Genomic DNA, 11872 nt, shown 5'->3' on the forward strand with positions numbered 1-11872 from the left:
GATTGTAGTAGGCGTATGTTGTCTATCTTGTTATCCAGTGAGCGCACATTTGCCATAAGTAGTGATGGAATTGCCGGCTTGTGTGGGCTAGCCGCTAGCCCGGATTCCTCCACGTTTCCCCCTCTTTTTTGCCTCCTCTCACGCCGCCTTCGGCGTCTCCTTTCCGGGTGGGGCTCCACGCGAGACGGGTAGCAGAGGAGCTCCAGGCGGCTGAGTTCCTCTACGAGTTTAGCTTCCAAATTGAAGAAAGTTGATCTTCTTCCAAGAAGAAACTCACAGCTGTATTGTTGTCCTTTAAGGTATAAGTCCAACGGAGACGACGAACAAAGTGACAAACTCAACAGATCTGACGAACAAGACGAAAACACAGTTTTTTCTGGACCGCGAGGGGCCGCTGCGACTGCTCGCGCCGCCATCATGTCATGTCATGAAAACACGCTCCAAACAATTGAGTATTTTGAAGGAATCCTGGAACTGAGAGTGTAACTAAAGGACGTGTTAACTGCGCAAATACTTTTTTATTGCAGAAGGTAAAGAAAAAGGAAAGGAAAATGTCAACACGTTTCAGCCAGGAAGAAAAACAGAAACAGGCCGGCACAATGAATCCGCCTGAGGCAAAACAGCCTGAGGAGGGAGTGGAAGGCCTCTTTGAAATATTAAAAGAAATCAGAGAATTCAGCATGGAAACTGCTAGGAATTTTGGAGTATTGAAGGAGGAAATAAACGACTTGAGAGAAGGCTTCGGAGAGCTGAAAATAAGAGCGGATGCAGCAGAATTAAGACTAAGACCGTGAAATCGGTATGACAAAAGTACTCTTTCACAGTTTACGCATGCAAAAGCAACTGGAAAATAAATGTGAGGAACTTGAAGGCCGTGATCGACGGAATAACCTGAGGATTTATTCAGTGCCCGAAAAATGTGAGGAAAATAGCATGATGGACTTTGTGGGAAACTTAATACGCGATAAACTGGATGTGAGCGGACAAAAGTCCGGCAGGATCAGTGGGGCTCTTGAATATAACCACGTTGTACATTTTACACATATATAATCTGTTCAATATTTAATATTAAACATTAATATTCCATATGCCTTATATTTATGTATATGTATATTATATATATATAATATCTTGCCAAACTCAACATGTATATTTTCCTCTTTCTTTATTTTCTTTATTTTTCTTGCTTATTTCTAATGTATTGTAAAATGCCTTGTCCCTTATGCTGCTGTAACTAAAAATGTTTTCCCAAATTGGGATCAATAAAGTACCATCTTATCTGATCTTATTTGCATGTGGAATGTCACTAACAAATGAGAGCATCATATGGCTTGTCATATTAAATCCTTTATCTCGGTGGTACCCAGGAAGGTCTATGATGGTTTTCGAGAGCCCAATATAATTTGAGATGGTACTCTGTGTAAAACGTTTGAGAACCACTGGCCATCTCACTTGCTCTATGTCACTCATAGACTTGAACAAACATGTGCAAACACTTTCATAACACCCAAAGACACCTTACAGGGCATAGGGCAATATAGGGAACAATTAAAACAGTTGATTTAGTGAGATATCAGCCGGGGTAAGGCAAGACAAACAACAGTAAATGGACTACAGAAGGACACAAAAGGACACAGGGTACAGTTTATATTATTATTGGGCTTTTTTCGACTACAAGAACTCAGTGCACCGTGCTGTGAGGTGGTAACGTATTTCAAAGGTTTAGAAACTAAATATAAAACTAGGACGATATGAAGATCTGATGTCAAAAATAATTGTGATAAATGAGACAGAACTGGCCTGTCTGTGAGCTCATTTTATGTTGATTTGGTTCTTCTGATAAAGGTGTGAATATCTAAATAATAAACCACCATATGCTATTGTCATTAGTTGTTTCCCTGTTCTTCAAGCTAAGGCATTGCTAAATTAACAACTCTTGGCTTACAGAGTGGTAACATGAGACCGATTTTTATATATAAAATATAAATATATTTTAATTTTATAATTTGTTTTAATTATTAACAATATAATAAAATCAATGGAAATATATACACCGTAAAATATTTAATATAAATACCTTTTGTGCGTGTGTGTGTATAGCTATTGCTTTATCTGCTTAATGTTATTTTCATAAGAAAGTCCATGATTATAAGTATGCGGTATCATAACTACATCTTTGATGTTTATAAAAAACCAAACTGTTTGAAAATTGGTTGAAAATTGAGCAAGCTATGGTTATTTAAATAGTAAACCATAATGTTATGAATGAGAGCACTGCCTGTAGCAAGATGGCCATGTGGCAACGTCGGTTTCCATTGGCCAGCAGCGCGGGTGAGTCATCTAGTGTTTATATACAGTATATCTATGATTTTGTCATCCATGCGCCAATGAGCAACTCTCATAGGAATGAATGAGGCCCCGCCTTCCACGCTGTATCCAGTTCTTATTATACATCCATGGTGCAGCCTCGAAATGTCTCCAAACGAAGTACGCCGGGCTCGGTAGAATTCCAAGCATAGCCGTGGGAACATGTTTCAAATGGGGGGTGCTGTGGGGATGACACCAGGGCCGGTTCTGACCAATTTGCTGCCCTAGGCAAGATTTTAGCTGGCAATGAAAAACCTCTACAAAAGACCAATAGGCCTACACTACAAACAGAGAAACGTATTGACATGGTGGACAGCTTATATAAAAAGGCTTCAAATGTATTTAGTATTGTATGAACATGTTTTAATTGGGGGGTAATCGTCACATCCTAGTCTAGGGAGGTCCCGGGTGTCCTCCCGGGAAAGATTTTTTTTTAAATTTTAAAGTAAAATGCTTCAATCTGGTGCATTTTGAGCACCCAATTACTAGAGACTGATCTAGGGGGTACAACTCTAAACGCCCATATGAAAAAGATCGGTTTGCATTTTATTAATCAAATAAGTATGTGAACAGAACCAATAACCTACCATAGCCAATACAAAATAAATGTTAAAACTTATTTTATTTTTGGGGTTCATTCATATCTTATTTTACCTAGTTAACATTTATTTATTTATGCATTTTTTTTTTCTCTCCAGTTTTAAACGATATTTTTGGTTTACTGTCCTATAGTATACATTGGAATGATTTCAAACCTGTTTTTATTTATCCTAATAATTATAAAGGTGTGCCTTGGAAATATTTGTTTACATAAATGGTGACCAAACCGTTTGAAACCCACTAAGACAACTTAGACTAAAGTGAACTATCTAAACCCTCAAGAGTCCTTTACCTCACTGAGCCTCTCAGTCTGACAGGACAGAAATCTCCCTCCACATTATTGTAGAAACAGCTTCTTATATCCGTTAGCGCAGCAGAAGCTAACAACAATCTCCGCCGGTACCGGTGCACCCCCTCTCTCTCTATCTCTCTCTCTCTGCCTCTCACTCTCACCGGGGTGAAAAGGGTGTTATCTTTACTTAATTATGAATGTTATTCCATCAAGGCTGAAAATTCGTTTTTTTAATATTATATTTGTATTTAATCTTGTGGAAGTGCAGATCCCCTGTCCTCCACTAGGGGGTGCTGCAGCACCCTCAGCACCCCTACTTCCCACGGCCCTGATTCCAAGTATGCTGGACATTGGAACAGTACTTCGGCGGCACTCGATGACGTAGTATGCTTGAAATAGTGGCTCTGGAGCAGCTTTACTTGCGATTGAGAAACACCCAGGGGCCGTTTTTTCAATCGCGAGGATGCTTGCTTGGTAGCACATGTCTTCCGAGTCACTTGCTTCAGAAGCGAGGCAAGAATCCTGGAGTGGAACAGTTTAGCAAGTGTGCAGGTGTGCGTCATATGAGAGGCCCTGCCTTACATTTTCCGCCACAGATTTGGGGGAATTGGTCCGTGCGCAAAGCATTGTGGGGATTTTAAGGACACGAAGTCTACCCATGTGCAGCCTCGAAATTAACCCCAAACCGAGGACGCGGCCTTGGTGGAATTCCAAGTATGCTGGAGATTGGAACAGCCCTTCGGCGGCACTCGATGATGTAGCATCCTTGAAATATTGGCTTGGAAGCCAGTATCCTCGAGATTGAGAAACGGCCACAGTCACAGTCAGGTCAAACCGGATGACTGTGGGGCTAACGGTCCGTGTCGCTACCAGTCCGCTGACATGGCGCGTCAATCAACGGTAAGTTTTGCCCATTACTTCCCCCAGTATTACTTTGAATATTATTATTGTGATGAAGCATAGCACTCTGAATTCTGTCTTGATTCAAACCATTGAGTGCTTCTCTTAGCTCCCTATTTGCTCCGACAACATTTGTGCCATTGTCTGATCTTAAAGAGGAAACTTGACCTCGCCGACAAATAAATCGTCGTAGTGCATGGATGCAGGAGTCTGTGTCAAGTGTGTATGCAACTTCAAGATGTACTGCTCTGCTTGCCATGCAAGTGAAGATTACGCCATATCTTTTGACAAGACTTCGTCCTGTCTTGATCTCAATAGGAACAAAGTCTACTCCTGTATTTGTGAAGGGAGGCGTATCTGGTAGAATCCTTTCCAAGGGCAAGTCTGCCATTTTCTGTTCTCCAAGTCTTCCTCGCTGCCGTTTACACACACTACAGTGCAGGGTGGGAATTTCACGACGGCCATGGCCGTCGTTGCCCCGCACTTTTGGCCGTGATGCCAAAGTGGCCTTTGTGCCCCTGTCAAAAGTTCCAGTGTAAACAACGCTAGTGAAGTCATACTAGTGCGCGCAGTAGGATAGTCCCGTGCCTGTGGATCAGAGCGATTGCTCTGCTGTGATTGTTCCGTCAGACATGCCGTGTAAACAACCCTAGTGAAGTCATATTAGTGCGCGCAGTAGGATAGTCCCGTGTCTGTGGATCAGAGTGATTGCTCTGCTGTGATTGTTCCGTCAGACATGCCTGTAGGGGCCCGACAGCCTCCTCCTCAGCTGCGGGAACAAATCTCGAAGTTGCTTTAAAAGCGTCAGAACAGTGTTTTCATAATTGCATTATGCTGCGTTCACAACGGACGCGATGCGAATATTCTCATCGCTCTAACCGCTGGAGTTTCACCGCGGCTGTCAGCTGTGTTTACTCCTGTCAATCAAACAGGACGCGCTGGAGAGGGGGCGGGGCTTATTTCAATGTAAATATGTAAAAAAAATTGAATGATCAAAACGGATGACCCTGATATAGCTCCATAGATCTGTTAATGTGCAACACCTGAATTATTAATTTTGAATTTTATATTAACAATAATATTTTATATTTTAATAATACTAACAGAAATATACATTTTATTTAAAGTCACTCAAAGTCACTTTACATCTCATAACATCTCTCTTTAGATATATAATATAATGTGCAATAAGCAACAAAGCATAAGTAATACAGTCAAGCATGATTTAAATCAACAATAATATATGAAATTATTAATAGAACGAAATAACTTGCCAACACTGTTGGTGATTTATTCAGAATTCAAGGCACACTTAATGGCTACCACAGCATTCCGCAGCAGCATCCAAATATAAATCATTCTGGATTTTTTAACACTTTTTTCTTTACTAGATAATTCCATATGTGTTCTTTTATAGTTTTGATGTCTTCAGTATAGAAAATAAATTAAAAAAACTTTGATGAGAAGGTGTGTCCAAACTTTTGACTGGTAATAAACATAATGACATTAATCCATCAATTATTATTATTAGGGTCTGAGACCAGAGGTCGGCGAAGACCCTATTGAAATCGCGTAGCGACCGATAAACCTGCAAAACACACCCAAAAACAGGGAAAACGACCGGCAGAAGCACAGAAAAGGTTCGGAAATCATGACGGCTGATAGGCCGCCCAGTCTTCAACTCGCATAATTGATGTAGTCGTTTTTCGTCCACGCGCAAAATCTATTTTCTCCTAGGGACTTTATCCGTACGACTCAAAATTCGTCGGGTAGCTTCTCGAGACATGGGAAAGGAAAAGTTATCACGTAAAGTTTTTTCTTTCGCACGGCGTAACCGTGATTTGGCGCCAAAGTTCGCGTTCGCTCGATGCTAGGCAGTCCCTCGCAATGGAACACGATGATGTCATAACGCCAACTGACATTCTCAGAACGCCACCAAACTTCACGTGATTGTTAACACTGCGGCCCTGAACAGCTCTAGTTCAAATCTGATGTTACTTAATTTGGCGTTACCATGGCAACGGATCCTTCGCCATTAAACACGGTGTCGCTGTAACTCCAATGGACACGGTCCCATTGTCCCCCAATCTTCACTTTTATATCACCAGTCAATGCCTCAACAGCTCAACGTGAAATCTGAGATCTCACCATATGCCGTTGCTATGGCAACGCATCCCTTGCCAAAAAACCTGGTGTTGTCGTAATTCAATGGAAAATCGTCCAAACGGCACCAGACTTCAGACTATCCTTAATGGTCCGGCCCTAAACAGCTCTATGTCAATTAGGGGTTGTCATCATATGCCGTTGCCATGGCGACAGATCCCTCGCCATTAAACATGTTGTTGTCATAATTCAATGGAAAATCGTCCAAACGGCGCAAGACTTCATATGATGGCTAATGGTCCGGCCCTCAACAGCTCTACGCCAATTATGGGATGTCATCATATGCCGTTGCCAAGGCAACAGATCCCTCGCCATGAAACACGGTGTTGTCCTAATTCAATGGAAAATTGTCCAAACGGCACCAGACTTCAGATGATGGCTAATGGTCCGGCCCTCAACACCTCAATATGACAATAGTCAGTTTTCCCCAAAAGCTATTGCCATGGCAACACACCCCTCGCCGTTAACCACGATATTGCTATAAGTCCTGTGTATATGGTCAAAAACTATTCAAACTTTAGATGTGTGCTAACCGTCAAGCCCTCGAGACATATATGTGTCAGTTTTGAGATTTCGTCAAATTTCGTTGCTATGGTAACAAAATGGTCACCGTGAAACACGGTTTTCTCATAACTCCAGTTAACATGCTCCAAACATGCTCAAAACTTCACAGGTTTGATAACGATGCAGCCCTCAACACATCTCAGCATATTATGGGGTGTCATCAAATGCCGTTGCCATGGCGACAGATCACCCGCCATCAAACACAATGTTTGTGTTGCTGCTGTAACTCAAAGACATTGTCCGATCGGCCTGAAACTTCCCACGTTTGCCAACGGCCGAGTCCTCGAGACACCTAGACACACACGTCGACGTGCGGACAACAGCCTGCAGAGCGTCGAAGACCCGCTCAACGCTGCTTTAGTTATTATTATTATAACCTTAATGAAATGTTATACCTGGAATCACACACACACACACACACACACACACACACACACACACACACACACACACACACACACACACACACACACACACACACACACACACACACACACACACACACACACACACACACACACACACACACACACACACACACACACACACACACACACACACACACAAGCCTGCTAGGCGTCCAAGAGACCAGGAGCAGCCAAGGATTAGAAGAAATAACGGCCATCGGAGAGAAATGGAGCTGTGGTGTGAGGAGAACCAGTGGAGAACTGGGCAGCTATCTTGGTGAGTGACCGGCGTTAGCTACAGAATGTTAGCTAACGTCACATCACAACATTGTGAAGTTAGCTATCATATATCAGGCTATAACTAAAGTAGCATTGATAATATAGTAACGTTACTGGCAGGACTTTTGATACTGATCCATAACAGATCAGCCGTATCTCGCGTTACCTAATGCAACTCCACAGTACGGTGCTGTGTACCGGAGGGGAGACGCGAGATACGGCTGATACTTGACGATCTGGCGGAGAAAGGTTGTGGAGCCTCCGTTGATATGCCGTTGTAAATGGCTTGATGGAAAGTAGGTGTGTAGTCGGGGAGGGTGCACAGCTTATTGCAGCAGGTGAGTGGAGGTTGAGCCGGGAGCCAGGAGTGACAGCCACGCACACACAAACAACACAGACAGGGGGAAACAAACAAACACAAAGGAGACGGCTGGAGCAGTACAGCCACCACAGCGTTACCTAATGCAACTCCACACTACGTCTTACGGTGCCGTGTACCGGAGGGGAGAGAGAGAGAGAGCAGCGAAGGGGGGGGGGGAGAGAGAAGTAATACGGTTTCCTGCTAAAGCTGTGGAGAGTATGTGCTGCAGGGAGGTGGATGCACAACGCACCCAGGAACGAACGCTAGCTCCGGTCCTTTTCCCGTGAGGGAAACTGTGGACTCGATGTCCTGACAGGCTGGAGTTTGTGCAACCTGCACAAACACAATACTGCACCATGATTACAAATGGTGAAATACAATGTAAAACTACCGAAAAATACCAGCTCACTAAAACACAACCGCTCAACTCAACGCAACTACTAACTATACCCGCGGTCAGAGAGCGGAGATGTTTACCCTTTGTGATGTAATATGACACGTTTGACGTATGACCTTAAAAAAAAGCAGTTTTTAAGAGCAGAGCTCAAAATTGCTCCTTTCCCTCTGAATTCCTGCTCTTATGTCTCTAAAACATATCAAATCCTACATTCACTTTTTTAATTGTAATTATCAAGCAAGTTTAAATATAAATGTAGAAAAAAAACAACCTGCAAGATGCTCTTTAACAGTCACACACCGACTCTCACTTTGTTCCTCATCAATGTTTTTTTTAAATATTCACAGATACAAACTGTCTATTTGAGGTTTTTGAAAATGTCCATTTCTAAAACACGTGGGTCTCAGAAGGTCCTGTCTATTCCTTAACGTTTTCCAGAATGTATATATATTTTCAGCCAACAACATGCACCTCCATTATAAATAAACACCACATCAACAGTTGTAAAGCCACATCTGCAAGCAAATAGCAACATACAAATACCAGCACATTCACCTATAAAACTACAATACATGTTAATAAAAGCACCTGAATAACATGATTGTATATCAATTACAGGGACTTACGCAAAGAGTTTAAAACTAACAATCAGCCCTGTATTCAGTATTAGGTTCAGAAGAGTCTCCAGGGTTGTCCTCAGTCTCTGGTTGTAAATGTCTCTCTGGATCTGAGTTCCTAGCTGGTTCTGGTCCTCCACAGTCCTCTAGCTTCTGTTTCCAGGTGTTCAGCTGAGCTGCTGGCTGGAGGCTCTGCCTCTCTGTTCTCCTCAGTTTGAGTTTGATGAAGCTGTGAGGACTGACGACCAACACATGCATGGCTTTTGACCTGATGACTCCAGGTAAATCTTTTGTCACAAAAACTGCAGCTGAATGGTTTCTCTCCTGTGTGGATTCTCATGTGATCCTTTAAATGTCCTCTCTGTGCAAAATATTTCTTACAGACTGAGCAGCTGAAAGGTTTCTCTCCTGTGTGTATTCTCATGTGTCGATGGAAATGTCCTCTCTGTTTAAAAGCTTTCTCACAGACTGAGCAGCTGAATGGTTTCTCTCCGGCACTACGTCTTGAATCACTGAAAGGGTCTTGTTTATTTTTCAGAGAGTTTGAACCTGGTTCTCTGGTCTTCTTCCAATCAGCACTGCCTTCAGTGTCAGGTTCAGAAGAGTCTCCAGGGTTGTCCTCAGTCTCTGGTTGTATATGTCTCTCTGGATCTGATTTCCTGGCTGGTTCTGGTCCTCCACAGTCCTCTCCATCAGCTTCTGTTTCCATGTGTTCAGCTGAGCTGCTGGCCGGAGGCTCTGCCTCTGTGTTCTCCTCAGTTTGAGTTTGACAAAGCTGTGCGGACTGACGGCCAACACACTTATGTCTTTTGACCTGAGATCTCTGTGTGAATCTTTTGTCACAAACACTGCAGCTGTATGGTGTCTCTCCTGTGTGGACTCTCATGTGTCTATTTAAATCTCCACTCTGTGTAAAATATTTCTTACAAAATGAGCAGCTGTATGGTTTCTCTCCTGTGTGGTTTCTCATGTGGTGCTTTAAGCTTCTTCTATGTGTAAAAGTTTTCTTACAGACTGAGCAGCTGAATGGTTTCTCTCCTGTACTACGTCTTGAATCACTGACAGGGTCTTGTTTATTTCTCTGAGAGTTTGAACCTGGTTCTCTGGTCTTCTTCCAATCAGCCCTGTCTTCAGTGTCAGGTTCAGAAGAGTCTCCAGGGTCGTCCTCAGTCTCTGGTTGTAAATGTCTCTCTGGATCTGAGTTCCTGGCTGGTTCTGGTCCTCCACAGTCCTCTCCATCAGCTTCTGTTTCCAGGTGTTCAGTTTGTCTTTGATGAAGCTGAGAGGACTGAGGTTTCTCTTCATCATCTTCACTCTTCACAGGGACAGGAGTGAATGTGGACTTGTTGATATCAGCCTCCTCCAGCCCTTGAAGCTGCTCTCCCTCCTGACTGATCCAGAATTCCTCCTGCTCCTCTTTAATTTGTGGGGGGGGCTCTGGGTCCTCCTGGTCCAGACTGGAGCTCCACTCCTGCTGCTCAGGGGGAACCTCTTCTTTAACCACCACCAGCTGCTGGACGTCTGCAGAAAACAGGAAACACACAGTAAGAAAAAACTGTTAACTGTTAGAATTTAAAATGTAATAACCATTACCAACATTAACATTTAAAATGCTTGACTATAATTTTGCTAAGTCCCGCCCCCTTTGTATGTCTGTTGGCTCAATTGTCTGTCAATTACACCTTTTTCCAGATGCTCCGGAGAGTTTCAGGAGAACAGGTGAGTTAGTACTGTAGCCGATATAAAAGGAAGTTACACTGCTTAGTTTGGACAGGGAGAGTGTGGGGGCGAAGTTTCTCCTTTTCTGTTTGCAGATATGAGTTTCTACATGTAGCTTTGTGTAATTCATGATCATGTTAGTTATCAGGGTTAGATCTGCATTTACTGGCTGTATGAGCTGATGGTGCATTTTAGTGATTGTTTTTAAGGTAAAAGGGCGCTGCTATTGCACAGCTTGCTGTGTCCTTCGATGCACACGTAGCAAATAGGTAGGAATGGAGGAGCCAAATCTCAAATCCTGACTTTATTCAAAAAATGTGGACTTTCTTAAATTCTCAAAAATCCACTATTTTTCTCAAAATGTTGAAGTTGGAGTAATGAGGCTAATGTTAAAAGTCAAAGTTACTTTAGTTTTTGCATTAAAATATCAAACACTGAGATCAGTGTCAGTGTAAGCTTGCTGACTGCCACATGTGTGAGGAACGTGCATTTGTGGAATGAGCAGCAGAGCTGAGTTGGTGGGGGCTCCAGTGCTCTGAACATAATGTTCCACCACATGTTGAGGCTCCTGGCAGCTGTACGAGACCGGAGAGTGGCTGCTGTTTGGGAGAGTGGCTGCTGTTTGGCATTGGGAGAGGAGATTGGTCACATTTTTCATGGACGCACCCCCCCCATACTCAGTTATTGTTGTTACGAGTTAGTAAAGAGGGAACAGACCTGCTCTGTGGATCTGAAGCTGAGGCTGTAAAACAGCGTCCAGTAGTTTCCGGTGTCTCTCGTTCTCCTGTTTTGAACGAGACAGTTCCTCCTCGTACTCTGCTATCGTTCTTTCAAACAGAACAAAGATGTCTTCAGCAGCCGCAGTGAGTCGCTGCTTCACCAACGAGAGCAGCACAACACTCATGTTTACTAAATCACCACTTCCTGTTAAACACACTGTTTCTCTGTGTGCTTCAGTCTCTGTTAAACACACTGTTTCTCTGTGTGCTTCAGTCTCTGTTGAACACACTGTTTCTCTGTGTGTGCTTCAGTCTCTGTTAAACACACTGTTTCTCTGTGTGCTTCAGTCTCTGTTGAACACACTGTTTCTCTGTGTGCTTCAGTCTCTGTTAAACACACTGTTTCTCTCTGTGTGCTTCAGTCTCTGTTAAACACACTGTTTCTCTGTGTGTGCTTCAGTCTCTGTTAAACACACTGTTTCTCTGT

The 11872-nt window shown here is 43.0% G+C and overlaps 1 protein-coding gene across 2 annotated transcripts in view; it reads right to left on the minus strand.

The window, feature by feature from the left end:
• LOC307025960 (uncharacterized protein) overlaps positions 1-11651 on the minus strand; it is a 29012-nt gene extending 17361 nt beyond the window's left edge. Inside the window, exons 1-2 of one of the 2 annotated variants that reach the window (XM_079660989.1) lie at positions 11384-11651; positions 8530-10468 (exon numbers count right to left, since the gene is read on the minus strand). In XM_079660989.1, the coding sequence (XP_079517115.1) occupies positions 9066-10468; positions 11384-11570 (1590 nt within the window). In that variant the 5' untranslated portion in view covers positions 11571-11651 and the 3' untranslated portion in view covers positions 8530-9065. Of the gene's footprint in view, positions 1-8529; positions 10469-11383 lie in introns of those variants that run through there. The other variant, XM_079660988.1, reaches the window with a different exon arrangement.
• Between the last annotated feature and the right edge of the window lie 221 nt (positions 11652-11872).

This window comes from Notothenia rossii (genome assembly GCF_949606895.1).
Source record: "Notothenia rossii genome assembly, chromosome: 2".
In the NCBI taxonomy this organism is placed as follows: Eukaryota; Metazoa; Chordata; class Actinopteri; order Perciformes; family Nototheniidae; genus Notothenia; species Notothenia rossii.